This window comes from Peromyscus californicus, unplaced genomic scaffold, assembly GCF_007827085.1.
Source record: "Peromyscus californicus insignis strain IS unplaced genomic scaffold, ASM782708v3 Scaffold_15__1_contigs__length_86483966, whole genome shotgun sequence".
Classification (NCBI taxonomy): Eukaryota; Metazoa; Chordata; class Mammalia; order Rodentia; family Cricetidae; genus Peromyscus; species Peromyscus californicus.
The window spans coordinates 1047070-1065865 of record NW_026294447.1 but is presented as its reverse complement, the minus strand read 5'-3'; the positions used below and the strand labels follow the sequence as shown (position 1 = coordinate 1065865).

The 18796-nt window shown below is 37.5% G+C and overlaps 1 protein-coding gene across 1 annotated transcript in view; it reads left to right on the top strand.

The window, feature by feature from the left end:
- The window catches only part of LOC128110644 (B-cell receptor-associated protein 29), a 48052-nt gene extending 31607 nt beyond the window's left edge, over positions 1-16445 (top strand). The window contains exons 7-8 of the mRNA XM_052738286.1: positions 11984-12084; positions 16271-16445. Coding sequence (XP_052594246.1) covers positions 11984-12084; positions 16271-16306 — 137 coding nt within the window. The 3' untranslated portion in view covers positions 16307-16445. The remainder of the gene's footprint in view (positions 1-11983; positions 12085-16270) is intronic.
- Positions 16446-18796: the final 2351 nt, after the last annotated feature.

Genomic DNA, 18796 nt, shown 5'->3' with positions numbered 1-18796 from the left:
GCACTAGCCGGGCGGTGGTGGCGCACGCCTTTAATCCCAGCACTCGGGAGGCAGAGGCAGGCAGATCATTGTGAGTTCGAGGCCAGCCTGGTCTACAGAGCGAAATCCAGGAAAGGCACAAAGCTACACAGAGAAACCCTGTCTCGAAAAACCAAAAAAAAAAAAAAAAAGAAACCAGCACTAAATATATAGAATTTTTTCCAAAAAGAAAGATGTTCTCCTCTGGCTCAGATCTTATTATTGTACAACAGCCCAACTTTATCTGTTTTGTGAGTGCCTCCAAAAATATTTTCTTCCATTTCCTGGCAGTGCTTAGCTGGTGGTATCTGTTATCTCTGGTAGAAATCATAGTGATATACATTTGCACAGTTCGTTAGTCTTATGCTCCTCCCAGTGTGCAAATAGCTATAAGTTCAATACTTGGAAAGATCACAAATGTTCTCACTTACTTATGTCAGTTTATACAAACATGTTGACTTATCAATGCCACTATAACACTAGTTATTTTCTCTGGTAATGGTAAATGTACTTTAAAGGGCTTTAGTGACTAGAATATACTCCAGCTTCTAATTGAATCTGGCCATTCTTGGGAAATATCTCAGCATTTCTTTAAAGCTACAAATGATAGCCCATTTTGTAGATAAGAAAATTGAAACAGCAACTTATATATATTGCCTCAAACCTCTGAGGCTGATAATACACATGTCTTTCATATATATTCTATTTCAAAACTGATACAGCTTAAAACAAGCACATTCACATGCCATATTAAAAGTTTATATAATCCCTTGTTTACAGAACGTTCTAGAAGAAGGGGGAAAGCATCCGAAACATAGTATTGTTATTTTTATAAAACGAGATAAAGAAATTGGAAGCTAAGAGGCCTCAAGACAGTAATAGCCTTCCCTAATTAGAGTGAATTTGATTTTTAAAAAGTAATTATCAGGGCTATTGATGTTCACTGAGATACAAAACATAGTAAGAAACATGTTCACATATTGGCTTGATCAGTAGCAGTGAAAACTCTTTGCCTACTATTGTTTTGTTAGAAGTTTATATCAGTAATAGAAGAAACTCCTGGATTGGCTGTGCAAGTGGTTACCTAGTGTCTTAATAATGAACTCAAGGTGACACAGCTTCAGAATAACTATTCTAACTGTACAGAAATTCACTGAGTCTATAGAGTTTTAGTCTGGTTAATTTCATTGTCTAATGTTTTTATTTCCAAGGTTTTTTTGCGATAAAGTTAATTAAAATTTTAAAAATAATAAGGAACTGATGAGTTGATCTCTCAGATGTAGTATATATTCTAAATAATCTATTCAAATCATTAAGTATAAATCATTTTTACATTAAAACTAGCTCCTGGCCAACTGTCCCAGTCCATTTTGGCTGGCACAACAAGGTACTGTAAATCCAGTAGCTTATAAGCAACATAAATTTATTTCTCACAGTTTTGGAGGTTGGGAAATCTGAAATGAAGGTGCCAGGAGATTCAGTGTCATTCAGTGGCCTTTTTCCTGACTCATGGATGTGCTTTCTCACTGTCCTCACAGTATGCAGAGGAAGGCAGCCCTCTGGAATCTCTTTTGTTTGGACACAATCTCATATATGAGAGTTTTGCCTTCATGACTTATTTCCCAGCTTCACCTTCTAATGCTACCACTTTGGTGATTAAGTTTCAGTATATAAATTTTAGGGAGTAAAAATCATCCAGACCATAGTATCTTTTTTTTTTTAAACTACCATTGTAAGCTAGTCAGGTATTATTAGTCTGTGGAATCTATCTTGATTTTTATATACCAGAAATACAGGTTCCTAAACATTTTTAGTAAGATCTGAAGATAACACTAACCATGCTTCATATTTTCAATGTCTTTTTGGTTGAGCTCAAGTTTAAAACTAAGGCATAACTCTTTATGTTGTGATTGCAGTCACAATGAAATCTAACTACCACCAAAAGTAATAATAATCATCTCTTTCATACATTTACCGGGTAGTAGCATATTAAATTTGTCCAAAACAGTCTTTAATATCTAATTTAGAATGATGGGTCCAATGAAAGTAAATTATAAAGTGTAGATGTAACCAACGGTCTTATCAAATAAGAAACACAGAGCCAATTCAGAGAAGAAAACCAAGAGGTCAGAGCTAAGAGCCTCACCCTTCCTGATTCAGGGATCCTCTCCAGCCAAGAGAGCTCTCCGAAAAGGACCTACTTCCTGTGTGTCTGTTTTTAAAGTCTTCCTGTTCTGCCTTCTCATTGGTTGTAAACCCAAACATGTGACTGCCTCGTCACTGCCTGAATGTACCGCCCTCCAGGTCCTTAAAGGCGTGCGCCACCGCCGCCGCGCACTTGCTATGACTCTAATAGCTCTGACCCCCAGACAACTTTATTTATTAAATACAATTAAAATCACATTTCAGTATAAGTAAAATACCACCACATTTCCCCTTTTCTATTTTAATAAAAAGGAAAAAAAAGAAAAAGGTTATAACTAACAAAAGAAAAACTGTATACAAAAGTACAATGACTATATAGAATATATACAAGTAATAAATGTCTAAACAATGTCTAGTCCATTTGTATTTGACAAATTCAGAGAAAATAATTTCATTATCTATCCTATTTTGTTAAGTCCAAAATGTATCTAATTCACTTTCTATCCTAATTAATCTTCAACTATAACTAACTAACCTTCAACTATAACTACCTAATCTTCAACTCCCTCAGAGACCCAAGAAGGAAATAATATTAGCTAACAAAAATAAGAACAGAAAGTGCATGCAAGCAACTTCCAAAAAATTTGTGAGTTGACAGAAACAGCCAGCTGCCTGGACAGTCACCTGAGGTTTCTCCACACTGTTGGGGCATCATCTTCAGCCTATAGGCTTAGTGTATCTGACAGACTCATTTGTGAAGTAGGATGTACACAAGGTCATCAGTTCAACCTCACATTGGGTGAGAGCAGTCCATGTACCAGAAACACCTGAATTCCACTAGTGTCATGTCATGATTCAGGATTTTAAATTCTGGAAATTGTTGTTGGTTTTTTAATTCAGCTGTCCATTCTTCTTGGCTGTGTATATATGGCTTCATCTCAGCATCCCGTTCTTCTCCACATCCCTCTTCAAGAATAACTGTTTCAGCTGCTGTTCCATTGCACATCAGAAGCCATCGGCCCACTGCCTATTCAGCTGCCTTCGAAGAAAAGGGCACTGTACCTTTTCCGAATTGTGAAGGCCATTTCAGGGATGGTGCCATATTGTCCTGGCCTCAGAAGATGCCTTTTGATAAAGCCATAACCACACTTGTTTTGGCAAGAATCAGTAGTTTTTTGTTTCATGTCCTGTCTGTCCATTTTGTCAGCAATTGATTCGAGGATACTTTGTTGTCCAGTGGCTAACTTTTGCCACAATGAAAGTTAACTCCATATGCAGTTTCTTCAATGCCCATATTTTCTCTGAAGTAGATTGGTACTGTCAGGAGCCGACATGCCTCATAATCATAACAAAAAAGAAAAATTTTCTAAATTATTAAAACATTTTAAATACCATATTCTGTAGATCTCTGAAGGGTTTGAAGATGACCTGTCTAAAATATATCTGCTCAATTTTTAAAACATATCTAATATGACTACAAGTTCTATTGTAATGTGTAACTACTAACTTTCATTTCTTTATATCCTAATAGTTGGTAATAATAACATTCAAGGATCAGAAAATTGCATTGTTAAATGAACAGTATAAGTACAATTAGAGATATACATATAGCATTTTCTAACAATATCAATTTCAATATATATAATTTGTATACAATATAAAACAATCCAATCCAATGTAAAGTATTTAAAACTAGTAATTGTCTTTTTCTTCTTCTTTCTTTCTCTTTTTTTTTTAAACAAGAACCTTAAATCTAATCTCCTTTGCTTAGCCTTTTTCCTAACCCTTGACAACAACTTGTAACCAACTCCCCTAAACAATGAAAATTATCCCAGACCCAAAACCCATTAAAAAGACCAAAAAACCACCCTCCCCACACCACCTCTTTGGGAATGTGGGCGTCGTATTCTTAAAATTGCTTCCTGCTGGGTATGGGCGAAGTTATCTTTATCCTGAAAGAAAAATTTTAGGTTAATTGTCAAATTCTAGGAAAGGTAACTATATCCTTCATTATCCAGTCTGTGTATAATGCCAAAGTTCAGGGTTTATCTCAAGTCTTTATTCAAGTAGTCTTTGAGACTGGATCATCTCAGCTAGTCATCTCAAAATTGCTATGAGCACCTTGTAGTTCAAAGCTGATCTGTAGATGATGTTTGTCAGCTTAGTGATATTATTATTGTCCACGTGGAATTGTTGTTGTTGTGGGGCCCCAACTTCTTCCTGGAGACTTCAGTTGATGTTAGGCCTGGCCGTGATTTCCTGCAGAAAACTGATAAGAGACTCGAACACAAAGACATATATATGCAGCTAATTGAAGCTTTTTTCTAGAATTAATTAATACTCTATATGACCATTCATATCTTAACAAAGGTTAAAATGTATATATATCTATATATTAATCTTGTAAATTTTGATATAAAATTTATACTTTAAGAAAAGTTTTAAAGAATCAGAATAGAATCAAAGAGTTGAGATTAGTAATAGAATAGTCCCTTAGTTAATTTGGCTTTTCTCCTGTCCCATAGCAGAAGATGGCTCTTTTATTCTGGCATGATACAGGGGGTTTGCATTTTCCTTTTAACAACATGCTTGAGTTTAAAGAAGGAGAGAGCCATTCTCCAACTCTAAAGTCAGCTTTAAATTTTAATTGAACTGGGACTATTAGAAGACCAATAGTGTTAAATTTTTAGAGAAAAGCAGAAACAAACATTAGGAAGACATAAAATTTTTTAGATAATATATACCCATATGCCATTTCACTCTGTTTCCTGGGATAGATGATTTGTCCCTTTTCTTCAGTTGTCTCATTTGTCCAGTGTTCTTCAGATTCCTTAACCTTCATTCTCCTAAAAGACAAAAACAAAAACCTTTCCCCAAGACTAATTTTGGGGATGTTCCTTTTTGGCAAGTTATTATCTGATTAAATGAAAAGACATGTGTTACTGGTATAAGTTAGTTTAAATTGGATGTTCATGCTGGTTGAAGAACTATCACCTCCTCTAATTAAGAGGTTTCTCTTGTTCAAATCGAACCTTTATCAATTTTGATGGTACCCAAACTTATCTTCTCCTGTAGAAACAAAAGCAAAACCTCGTCCCCAATGTAACACATACCCTGGTTTCCATTCTGAGGTCAGCACATCCTGAAAGTATATAGGCTGATTTAATTCTGTAGTTTTTTCTATTATCCAAGGTCTCTCTGCAGCTGTTGTTCCTTTCTCATTGGCATTAAGAAAATTCAAAGTTAATAGAGCATTATGCAGTCTGTTTCTGGGGGTTTTTGTTACCCCTTTCTGTTTATTTAGCATATCCTTTAGAGTTCTGTTTGATCTTTCTATAACTGCTTGACCTGTAGGATTATGTGGTATGCCTGTAATATGCTTTATATTGTAATAAGCAAAAAACTGTTTCATTTTAACAGAGACATATGATGGAGCATTATCAGTTTTGGTTTGTGCAGGTATACCCATGATGGCCATAACTTCGAGCAAATGAGTGATTACAGAATCAGCTTTTTCAGAACTCAAAGCAGTTGCCCACTGAAATCCTGAATAAGTATCGATAGTGTGGTGTACATATTTCAGTTTTCCAAATTCTGCAAAGTGAAACACGTCCATCTGCCAGATTTCATTCCTTTGAGTACCTTTTGGGTTACATCCAGCTGGTAATGGCGTTTGATTGTAGAAGGAACAAGTAGGACATTTCTTTACTATTTCTTTGGCTTGTTGCCAGGTTATGGAAAAATCCTTTTTTAAACCTTTACTATTGACATGATGTTTTTTATGAAATTCTGAGGCCTCCAGCACATTTCCTATCAATAATTTATCAATCTCATCATTGCCTTGTGCTAGAGGGCCTGGCAGACCAGTATGGGATCGAATGTGAGTTATATATAAAGGATGACTCCTTTTCCTGATTGTATCTTGTAATTGAATAAATAGTGAAGTTAATTCTGAAGCATCAGGGATAAATTCTGCAGTTTCAATATGTAATACTACTCTTTCAGCATACTAAGAGTCAGTTACTATGTTGAGAGGTTCTGAAAAATCCATTAATACCAACAGAATAGCATACAATTCTGATTTTTGAACTGAATTATAAGGACTTTGAACCACTTTACTTAAATTTTCTGATTTGTAACCTGCCTTTCCTTGTTTGTTGGCATCTGTATAAAATGTACGAACTCCAGATATGGGTTTTTCCCTTACAATTCGAGGCAAGATCCAATCAGCTCTCTTTATAAGATCAATTCTATCACTTTTGGGATATTTGCTGTTAATTTCTCCCAAAAAATTACTCCAAGCTCTTTGCCAAGGTTCACTTTCTGTCCATAATTTTTCAATATCCTCCTTAGTTAAAGGTACGACAATTTCTGCTGGGTCTATTCCTGCTAATTGACGAAGTCTCAATTTTCCTTTCCAAATCAAGTCAGAGATTTTTTCCACATAAGTTTTTAATTTTTTATTTGGTTTATTTGGTAAAAATATCCATTCCAATATAATATCTTCCCTCTGCATTAATATTCCTGTAGGAGAATGCCTAGAAGGTAAAATAACCAAAATGCAATCCAGCTTTGGATCAATACGATCCATGTGCCCTTCATGTACTTTCTTTTCTACCAAGGCCAATTCTTTCTCAGCTTCAGGTGATAATTCTCTTGGACTATTTAAGTCCTTGTCACCTTCTAAGGTTTTAAACAAATTATGCAGTTCATCATTTTTTACCCCAACAATAGTTCTTAAATGAGAAATATCTCCAAATAGTCTTTGAAAGTCATTAAGAGCCTGTAGTCTATCTCTCCTAATTTGCACCTTTTGGGGTCTAATTTTTTGTAGCTCTATTTTATATCCTAAATAATTAATAGAATCTCCTCTTTGTATCTTTTCAGGAGCAATTTGTAATCCCCAGCAAGGCAAAATTTTCTTTACTTCTTCAAACATTCTTTCTAAAGTATCTGCATTTGAGTCAGCTAGTAAAATATCATCCATATAATGATAAATTATAGATTTAGGAAATTTTTTACGTATCACTTCCAATGGCTGTTGTACAAAATATTGGCACAGAGTTGGGCTATTCAACATTCCTTGTGGGAGGACTCTCCATTGAAATCTTTTAACCGGTTGAGAATTATTGTAAGTAGGCACTGTGAAAGCAAATCTTTCTCTGTCTTTTTCTTGTAAGGGTATTGAAAAGAAACAGTCTTTTAAATCAATAACTATGAGAGGCCATCCTTTTGGTAACAGAGTAGGCAAAGGAATTCCAGATTGTAGAGAGCCCATTGGCTGAATTACTTTGTTAATTGCTCTAAGGTCTGTTACCATTCTCCATTTACCAGATTTCTTCTTAATAACAAATACAGGAGAATTCCAAGGGCTGGTTGATTCTTCAATATGCTGAGCATTTAACTATTCTTCTACCAGCTCTTCTAAAGCCTGGAGTTTCTCTGTTGTTAAAGGCCATTGCTGGACCCATACAGGCTTGTCTGTTAACCATTTTAAAGGTAGAGCTGTTGATATCTTTGGAAGATCATCAGTTGTAGTGCCCTGTTCTTGTATAATATGGATGGCTGGTGACCACTCAGAATAATGCCTTCTAATATTTCTCTCAGAAACATGTGCTAGTTTATGATTTGTTTCTGAGATTGGAGGGATGTTAATCTGAGTATTCCATTGTTGTAACAAGTCTCAACCCCACAGGTTCATAGCTATGTTAGCCACATATGGTTTTAATTTTCCTCTCTGTCCTTCTGGACCTATACATTCGAGCCATCTTGCACTCTGTTTCACCTGAGATAATGTCCCAATTCCTAACAGTTGAATGTTTACCTCCTGAAGAGGCCAAGTTGGATGCCAAAATTCTGGTGCAATTATGGTAACGTCCGCACCTGTGTCTACCAGACCAGACAACAAAACACCATTTATTTTTATCGATAATTTTGGTCTTTGTTCATTAATAGAAGTTTGCCAAAAAATTTTCTTTATGTTTTCTCCTGAATTTTCTATTCTCTCTGTTTCATCATCCTGACCAGCATGACTTATTCCAATAGGCATTTGGTTATTTAATTGCTCTGAGTAGGAGTTTCCTCTACGACTGCAGGAAAGGTTTGAACTGGATTTGCTATTGGGGCCTGCATGAGGCCTCTCTGGGAGTTTCCCGAAGACTGAGGCAAAGGATTACCCTGTCTGTCCCTTGTTGATCTACACTCGTTGGTCCAGTGTTTTCCCTTACCACACCTTCTGCATACTCCAGAAGGAAGGGGCAGTCTGTTGCCATTGTTCCTTGAAGAAACATTGTTTCTAGGAATGACCTGTTTACAGTCCCTTTTCAAATGTCCTTGCTTTCCACATCCAAAACATCTAACATTCCTCAAACCTTTTGAAATTGCTTCTCCTACCCACGTATCATCATCCTCATGAGCTTCAACATTAACCGTGTCTCTAATCCAATCTTCCAAAGGTGCAGATCTTGCCTTTAATGGCCTGATTATTGTTTTGCATGCTGCATTCGCATTCTCAAAGGCCAAAGATTCAATTATTATCTTACTAGCTTCTGAATCCAGGACCATTCTCTTTACTGCTGAAGCCAGTCTTTGTAAAAAATCTGTGAAAGATTCTTTTGGGCCTTGTACAACCTTTGTAAATGACTCAGTTTTTTTTCCTGGTTCCTCAACTCTGTCCCATGCATTCAAGGCTGCTGTTTGACATAAAATTAGGGTTTGGACATCATATAAACATTGTGCTTGTGCTGAAGCATATTGACCTTCTCCAATAAGCTGATCCTGGCAGACTTGTATTCCTTTATCCCTCCACTGTTTTTCTATGTTTTTAGCTTCATCCTTGAACCAAGTTAGCCACTGAAGCCTTTGACTGGGTTCAAGAACAGCTTGTGCCAGCTCCCGCCAATCCTGTGGTACAATCCTATTATATGTTGACCAAGAGTTTAACATTTGCTTTACATATGGGGAATGCATGCCATAAGATACTATTGCCTCCTTAAACCTTTGTAAATCTAACATTTCAATTGGAGCCCAAATATTTTGTGTAGTCATTTGATCAGGCAACTGCTGTACGGTTACTGGACAAACTAAGGGTGACTGTGTAAACACAGGCTTTCTTTCTGTAACCCTATGATCCAATCTTGAAGCAACTTCACTGTTAGTTTCTTCTGTCTGAGTTTTTACAGGTTTATCAAGTTTTTCTAAAGCTGTCATCCTGGCACTTAAATTGACTATCTTTTTAAATAGTAAAATAAGAATAAGCATAGTAATAAAATGCATAATTCGGTCAACATTAATCTTCTCATATAGCTGTTCCATTGTCAGACTGTCTAAAATTGCAAACAAAGCCCAATTTTCTTCCAATGAACACAGAAAACCCATTTTTTTTTTAAATGTGGAAAAAAATTTCTCTTTTAAATAGTTTCCTTTAAAATATTCGATATGTTAAGTGACTTACCAAGTCCTCGTAGAACAGTACCAATCCGAGGGAATTTCAAAACAGCCTCCTAGTGTCCGAGGTGTGAATCCAGAGAGAGAGAGAGAGAGAGAGAGAGAGAGAGAGAGAGAACACGCAAGAACCGTAGCCACAAGTTCTACCTAAGAACTTGAATCCAGCCACGTGTTCCCGCTTGAGCCTAGTCAAGCCTTGGCTCTGGCTACCTTAAGCTCCAACCACGTGCGTTGGCTTATAGGCAGGGGCCCTGTTCGGCAGGGCAGGCCTGGATTGTCTGTAGCACCGGCTTTAAGCAAGTAGCTCAAAGTTAGTCCGGCCTGAGGCCAAGCCGACCTGGGCCCCGGGCTAGGGAGCCGGCCACCCTGGCGGAAAACGGGACCTGCGGGCCGCCCAGGCGGGAGACCGGACCTGCCGCCAAGCCAAGTTAAGCGTTTTTTAATGGATTCTTGTCACGTTGGGCGCCAAATGTGGTCTTATCAAATAAGAAACACAGAGCCAATTCAGAGAAGAAAACCAAGAGGTCAGAGCTAAGAGCCTCACCCTTCCTGATTCAGGGATCCTCTCCAGCCAAGAGAGCTCTCCGAAAAGGACCTACTTCCTGTGTGTCTGTCTTTAAAGTCTTCCTGTTCTGCCTTCTCATTGGTTGTAAACCCAAACATGTGACTGCCACGTCACTGCCTGAATGTACCGCCCTCCAGGTCCTTAAAGGCGTGCGCCACCGCCGCCACGCACTTGCTATGACTCTAATAGCTCTGACCCCCAGACAACTTTATTTATTAGATACAATTAAAATCACATTTCGGTATAAGTAAAATACCACCACAATAAAGTTGTGCCCAGCTTTTAATATGGGTATTGGAGGTCCTTTACAGCAAACACTTTACCAGCTCTACAGATTTCTAGAAGTAGACCTTTTGATGACTGTTTTGTAATGCCTGAGCACCACCCTGTGCTAGGGAAGTTTAGGGTGAGCCTGGAACATGTGCCAGAAAGTAAAGAAACGCCTTTTAAAAAGAATGAAAAAGAAGATGGGAGCATAGTCATTAGAAGTAGGAGCCAGCCTGAAGTTCTGACTAACCAAATGTTGGGAAATTGGAACCTTGATTAAACAAGTTATTGAAAAAATAGGAGCCAGGTAGTGGTGGTACATGCCTTTATTCCCAGCACTTGGGAGGCAGAAGCAGGCAGATCTGAGTTCAAGGCCAGCCTGGTCTAAAGAATGAATTCCAGGACAGCCAGGGCTAAACAGAGGGACTCTGTCTCCAAAAACAACAACAAAACAACGAAAAAGAAAAAAATAGGAATTTATGATTTATGTTGATTCATAGATGACAGATGTGCCAATAGGTGGATGGGAAAGAAGTCCTAACTGAATAACGTAGATAAAGTGATAAAGTGAGGAAAATTACTAGTTTGCAACAATCACAGTGATTGTTTTAGGCAAGAATTATAAGCAGATGCTCAATAGAGGTAGGCAGGCTGGCATTTTGACAGAGCAGGATTTTTTTCATAGTCTAATTTATCTTCCCACATATCACTGCTCTGGTTACAGGGGCAAACAATAACAAAAATGAACTGAGTAAAAGGTGGAAGATCTTTGGAAGTGGTTGTTCTGTGTATGCACTGGGAAATAGTAAATGTCATTTGTATCATGTTCATATGTATGTGGAATAGATGACCTGAATTCTGTCTTAAGGAAACACTAGACAAACCCAAATGAAGATCATCCGATTTTAAAGTGGCCTGTATTCTTTAAAATGTCAGGTCACAAAAGAGAAGGTTGGAGTAAGATAAAAGAACTAGTCTAGACTAAAGAAAACTAAAGAAGCATGGAAATGAAATGTAAGTGTAATCCACTACTGTATCTTAAAGTAGACGTGAAGAACAACATATAAAATAACATAATAATGACTGTTGTCACTATTAAAATATGGGTGGTAGACTACATTAAATGTATTAATATTAAATTTCTCAAATTTAGTAATTACACTGTGGTAGTGTTAGAGAATGCCCTCTTGTTGGAAAATACACAATGAAGATATAAAGAGAAGGGCTGGAGAGATGACTCAGTAGGTAAGAGCACTGGCTGCTCTTACAGAGGACCCAGGTTCAATTCCCAACACCTACATGGCAGCTCACAACTGTCTGTAACTCTAGTTTTAGGGGATTTGACGTCCTCATATACAGTCAAAACACCAAGCACATAAAAAGAAATAAAGAAAAAAGAGACATGTTTTTGAAACTATCAAATGTGTATGTAGAAAGTGTGATAACAATATGTAGCATGACATTAACAGTTGGGGATTGAAGTGTCTGCTATATAGGAGTTCTCTACTTGAGTCTTACAGCTTTTCTAATTGATATTTTTAGCCCTTTTTAAGGCACAAAACGATGTGATGACTATGAAGATACAGTCAGAGAGACTTTCAAAAGAATATGATCGACTCCTGAAAGAACACTCAGAACTTCAGGTTGGTGACATGTATTTATAGATTTAAAGATTTTTGAAATAATTCCTTAAATAAACTATTTGGATTGCATGCCCTTCACAAATTCAAATAGTGTGCTTAATCCTGGCTTTATTAAATAACCAGAGAAGCCAGATTTATCTAAAGGGTAAAGATTAGGCCATTACAGCCAAATGCAAAATAGCTATAATATAAAGAATTGCTAACATGGTAATTTAAAAATATTCCACATATGGTAAAGTTTTAAAGAAAAGAATTGAGCTATAAAATAACAGCATTAAAAAACTGGTTCTCAGCCGGGCGGTGGTGGCGCACGCCTTTAATCCCAGCACTCGGGAGGCAGAGGCAGGTGGATCTCTGTGAGTTCGAGGCCAGCCTGGTCTCCAAAGCGAATTCCAGGAAAGGCGCAAAGCTACACAGAGAAACCCTGTCTCGAAAAAACCAAAAAAAAAAAAACTGGTTCTGGAAAAATACGTGTTTCACCATCTGGAATGTTTACCATATTTGTACCAAAGTGAGGCCAAATTTTGAAGTTTCATATCACATTACTCCAGTCTTTGTTTTCAGTATCTTAGGGCAAAGAACTATGGCATTCAAATACCAGATTTATACCTCCAAAGTTGTATCATGAATTCTAATTGGTCAGATCGCACTACAAAAGTTGATTTAAAGATGGGGGAAAATCTTGGTTAAAGTAGCTCTCCAATCTAAGCCATGGGTTTTCTTTCTCTGTCTCCAATTTAGCAAGAGTCAGTTCCGAACATTCATCCATATTAGATAGGTTTGTCTCTTTTCTCTTCAGTTGTCAACCACCAACTTGAGTTTATTTCCCAGCCACTCTTTTTTGAGGGGTGCCAGAGATCAAATCCAAGGCCTAGTAAATGATAGGCAAGTGTTGTAGTACATTTTTGGGGCAAGTGTAGGAAGAACTGATATAGAAGCAGCCTTGGCATGTGACAAATGGGCATCATCCCCATGTACTCTGGAATCAGTCTTGGAATACCTGTATCAGTCTTCATGATAGCTTCATAGTAGCTTTATGATCCTAAGAGATAATGTCATCCATCTGAATGAAATTCACTGTCTTCACTATAACACTGAAACAATAATAGTGCCTTGCTCACTGGAGTGTTGAGAGAGCTAAGTAAAATGCAGGGTGCTTGGTACTGTTCCTGGCTGATGTAAATACTTAAGAAACATAGATAGCTGCTAGCTAAGCATGGTGTCACACACCTTTAACTCCAGCATTTAGATCTGTCTCAAAGAAAAGAAAGGAGAGAGGAAAGAAGGAATGAATGAAAAAATAAGAATGAGCTGTCATCATTGTTGTCATCAGTATTACTTCCTTTGTAGTTTTACTAAAAGACTTAGGATGTCTCAAATAGCTGCTTCAGCCTTCAGTTACTCAGTCAAGAAGCAATCTAAAACGTAAATAATCTTGTTCCCAATATGTAATCTAGTCTTGGGACACTAAAGGCTAAATTTATATGGTCTAGAGTAGATGTTTGTTTCCACTGGTAGAGATCCTGAAATTGTTGACCTCCTCAGGGCATGACAAGAACTACTCCATGACATACTCAGCATTCATCATGGGAAGACCTCTTATCTGTCTAAGTAGACTTTACTCCTTCCTATTTGTGAGAACAGGGTCTTCTCAGCCATCATCTTTTCCCACACATTTCGAGAGGAAAGAGTTTGCAAGATACCAGAATTGTTTAGGCCCTTAAATGGAAAAAGGAAAACAAAGAATATACCCTCAACCTTTCAGGTCAGTGTCCATAGCTTAATGTCTCCTTATGGCGACAGTTAATGGTAACAGTTCGATAGCGGTAACTCCTTAACCCTGAAGAATATTTAACAGTTAAGATTTCCTCCAGTCTCCTCACTATCCCCAAAAAAACCACTTTAAGCTTGGAGATTCTTTGTTCTTAGCAAAAGATGTGGAAAGCTTTTGTAGGTATACTCTGCCTAAGAAAATATGCTGCAATATATACAAAAGTAGTTGTACCTGCTTTGGAAAAGAATCCCATCCTAGATAGACTAAGTGCCATGTAGTGCAGATTGGAGCCTTATTGGAGCACATGTAATCCTTAATATCTGTCTGTATTCTGTTTATGAAATACCGACATTTATTCAGTGTGCTCTGGACAAAGCACCTGGCTAATGGTCTTATATATGTGTCAGATTTACTCCCTTGGCAACTCAGCAAGCTAAAATATTTTAGTATCTCTGTTTAGTGGGCAAAGATGTCAAGAATCAAATTTTTTTTTTTTATGTGATTTGCTCCCAAGTTACTGAACTAGAAAGAGCATTTAAAGCTAGGCGTCAAAGTCAGGAAATCTTTCTCCACAACCTCCATCATTAACTGGGTTCTTCAGCCCGTGCTGGTTATCAGTCTGTGTATTCTTGGATCCATTCTCTTTCTACCCCTGCCCTATCCCATGTGGAAACGTACATTTCCAGAACCTTGCTTTCTGTCTCCTGAGCAAATTTAGCTAGTGAGAGGCCACTGATTTCTCCTATTTTCTGTTCTAGGTGACATTTCCTTCCTGGCCTCCAACCCTTCTCTCCCTGGTCACAGTTGCAGTGGCCAGCTTCCATTTGCTGACCTTTACCCATCATCCACTCGCACCCTCTAACCAAGAGTGGTTGTGGTTTGTGCTGTTGCTAATGTTTGGGCTAAACCTTACCACTCTTTTGTGTGCCTACTGTCTTATCACCTGTAATTCTAACTTCCTGAAGTATCTGTTTAAAGGGTTAAGTTGCTCCTGTTGTAACCCTCTGAGTCATTTGACATCCACGTGCCTTGGCTACTTCATCACTTACATGAGAGATAGGGTACCTTAATGAGCACCAAACCAGATCCTATTTCAAAACAGAACTTCAAATATTTTTAAATAGGAAAGTCTCTGTATAGCCATAGCCATAAGATGCTTAGTTGATTTATTACATTTTTTTCCCTATCCACCCACCTAGTCCCCATTGTCCACTATGAAAACCTAAGAAATACGCTGAAATTTAGATGTCATTCCATGGACCCATCTTCTCGCAAGTGACTCTTTAATATTCATAGTCTGAACAAGCAAAAGAGAGTGGAAAACCGTTCTAGAGTATAAAGCTGAATTTAGCTTGTCCTCATGAATTTTACTTCTATTGTCACATCAGTCTTAGTAATTTAATTGTATCCTAAGCTTCCTTGAGAAAACTTAAGCTTTTCTCAATTTTATAAAATTGTGATAGTGTGAATGAAACAAGTATGAACAGTTGTTTAAATGTTAAAATGGTAGAAAAGCTGGTTTCTTTTCCATAATCAAATCTCATTTTGCAGTTTTTAAATACAGCTGGGGCCCCTCCTAGTTAAAAGCATTAAATGAATAGTAGGAAATGGTCCCTTCAAAACATACATAGTCTTTGTTTTTTCTTCTTTGGCCTGGCTGTCTTCTACAAAAGGAAAAAAAAAATGACTAGGTATTATATGCAGCACAAACCATCAACACTTGCTAATTTTTAAATTCATTTTGGAAAATCACCTTTCACATGGGAGATTGCTCTGAGCGTAATAGCATTTTTATTAAAACTTTGATTTATATCTAAAGTGGTCATGTATGTATAAAAGTGTAGAAGTAACATGTCATTCAAAATATCTCCTCTCATACTATCTATTTAATTGCTTACTGTTCTTATAAAAGTGTTAATACTCAGCCTTAACAAGAGGTAGTGGGCTTTCTGTGTAAAAGCAGTAACATTCTGCAGTTCCATTCTCTGAGATTTCTTTCTTGATATAAACATTTACTTTCTTAATCCAACTCTACTTTTAAGGTTAATTCCTATTTCATATCTCATTGTTTTTTGTTTTACTTTCCTTCATCTTTTCCTTGCCAAAAATCTTAATTGGGTCTGCCATAGGGGAATTTGAAAAATTTTGTTTTCCTGGGGTAACTGTGAAATGAGAGCAAAACAAATTAATATGTGAAAAAAATGAACTTATCAGGAGACTTTACTTTCCCCGCCTCTGAATATTTTTTCAAACAAAACTCAGATTTTATAGTGTTTTCATTTTTTTTACTTTCTCAATCCATATTTTAAATTTTTAATTCTCTAAAAACTGGACAAAAGACAAATTTTTATAAGTCATTGTGTCTATGAACTTGTTTATTAATCTATCTTTTTGTTGTTGTTGTTGTTACAGAACCGTTTAGAAAAAGACAATAAGAAAGGCCTGTGAATTAACTTCGTAAAAGAAGATTGTGATCCACCTTGTCAAGAAAATAAATTTGTTATCATGGTAGTCACTAAAACTTTCAAAATTCAGCCAAAAATTAAAAAAGGCTCTGTTAGCAGCCAGCCAGCGGTGCACATCGGCTGTATAATACTGATGTTACCAAGCTTTTGAAAAATACAAGCATGTTAAATGCCATATTTACATATTGCTAATAGCATTTGTATGTGGTGACTCTTTACCCATAAGAGGAAACATTCATTAGCCATTTACTTCCCAAAATGGATCTGAAGTTGCATGAAACCATTATTAGCCTTGAAAGCTTTGATGGGTTTTCAGTAATGATCAGTGGTGGTGGTGAAAATGATGTTTGAAAGTAGTACTCAGTCAGAAAATTTGTTCATGGGGAAATAAGGATAAGTAACCACATAGCCACTGTGTTTATATAAGAGAGTCAGAACAGTGCAAACAATGGCCTTAGGGTTTCTTAAGCCTGGTAAGTCTATGATTTACTGTACATACGACAACACTGTTGTGAGCTGTGTTTTTGTCACTGGGCTTCTGTACCTATTCGACTGTTTTTATTGATACGTTTAGTCATAGAATTAATATTCTACCTTTTTTTTTCAATATTCTACCTTTTTAAGTTCATCTAGTAACAAAATTTATGTCCATTAGTGTAACTGTCATAACATTGAACTGAACTTACATTGCGTTGTGGAATTCTCCACTTACATAGCTCATTTATGACATCCAAAAAGCTGTGTATTTTATGCTTGTGAAAGTTACTGATTATACAGGTATTACCTCAGTAAACATGTTCTATGTTTTCAAACTTAAATGCTGGTTTTCTTGCAAATATTCATGTAGAGGTAGTAATTACAGTAATATGATTTAGATTATTTCAGTGTTTAACTATGAAAAGCCACTTTTCTTAAAATGACTTAAATATAAAAAATAAAATAATAGAGTTTTTACTTCTCTAGTCTTTGTTTTATCTCTTGTTGCTCATTATAATTTTAATGCCAATTTCAGATAAAGGTAGGAGTTAGTGTTAGTTTTACGTGGTGCTGTTTACCCTACTAGGAAAAATCACGAGTCACAACAAAATCCACTATAAGAGTTTATTAGGCCTGATGGTGGTGGTACACACCTTTAATCCCAGCACTCGAGAGGCAGAGCCAGGAGGATCTCTGTGAGTTCGAGGCCAGCCTGGTCTACAGAGTGAGTTCCAGGCACCAAAACTACACAGAGAAACCCTGTCTCGGGAAAACAAAAAAAAAGAGTTTATTAGGAAAAGGGACGGATAGGAGAGGGTGTGCTCAGGCCTGTTTGAGAGACATGTGCAGAAGAGAGGGGAGGGTACATGGGATCGGCCTTTTATGAACTCCCCCGCACATGCGCATATGGGCCCATGTGGCTACACCACTCATGCACATAGATTATGTGATCATGCTGCGCACAAATTACACGACCACACAGTGCACTGATTATGTAGGACATACGGCCCCAGAAATGACTAGACAGAAATGACTAGGTGTCTGGCCAGTGCGTGCACAGTCATGGGGGTGTGGCTAGAATTCCTATCATCGGGACTCTTTGTTCTTATAAAAAGATAGTGGATGAGTGGGAATGGGGGCATCGTGTCTCCCAAAACTGCTTCCAGCTGACTTGGTAGGTGCCGGTTAACTCTTGGGGAGTTGGGAAGGGGCCTTCTGAGATAGCCAGATGTCCTGGGGTAGTGGATTGTTGTCTGCTGCTTTGGAGTCGTCCATCATCTTTCTCGGCTTGGGACTCTGTGGCTGTTTGGGTCTGAGAGGGTACTGGTGAGACAGAGGAAGCTTAGAAAAACAATTTTACCTTGGGGGGCTCCCAGGGTGAGGGAGGGGGTCCCAGAACCAGGAAAGTTTGGGTTATACTTATCTGAAGTAGATCCAACCTGTCCAGGTGGATTCAAGCTGGTTCTGGAGCTCAGAAGAACTTTTAAACATATTAAAAACAGCCACGGGGAATTCAAAATCTTGACCTGGTAGCCATGATACTGTAATGTTTAGTACTCTGCTATCAAAATTTTATTGGTTAGTGTTAGCAAGAGTAGAGAAAGAGATTTGGAACATGCTTTTAATTTTTACCTGAGATAAGTCTTATCAGAGACAGATTTTAAGGCACCTGTTTCCTTTACTAGTTTAGCATCCAGGAGACACAGGTGATCAATTGTTCAGAGCATTTAACAGTAATAGATTGTTATATTAAAGTCTGTTTTTTACAGAGTCCAGACCCTTTTGGGTCTGGGGGTGTAAATACCTCTGGACTGTTACTGTTCCTTCCCGCCTGGGTATATTTGATGGTCCTTGGCCTCTGGCTCTATGGTGATCCTGTAATGATTAGCTGAATAGTTAATTAGGAGACGGAACCAGAAAGGAAGAGCTTGTGGGGTGAGACCTCATTCTTCTGGAATTGGTGACAAGGCAGTGGATCCTGATGTCCTCTGGAACT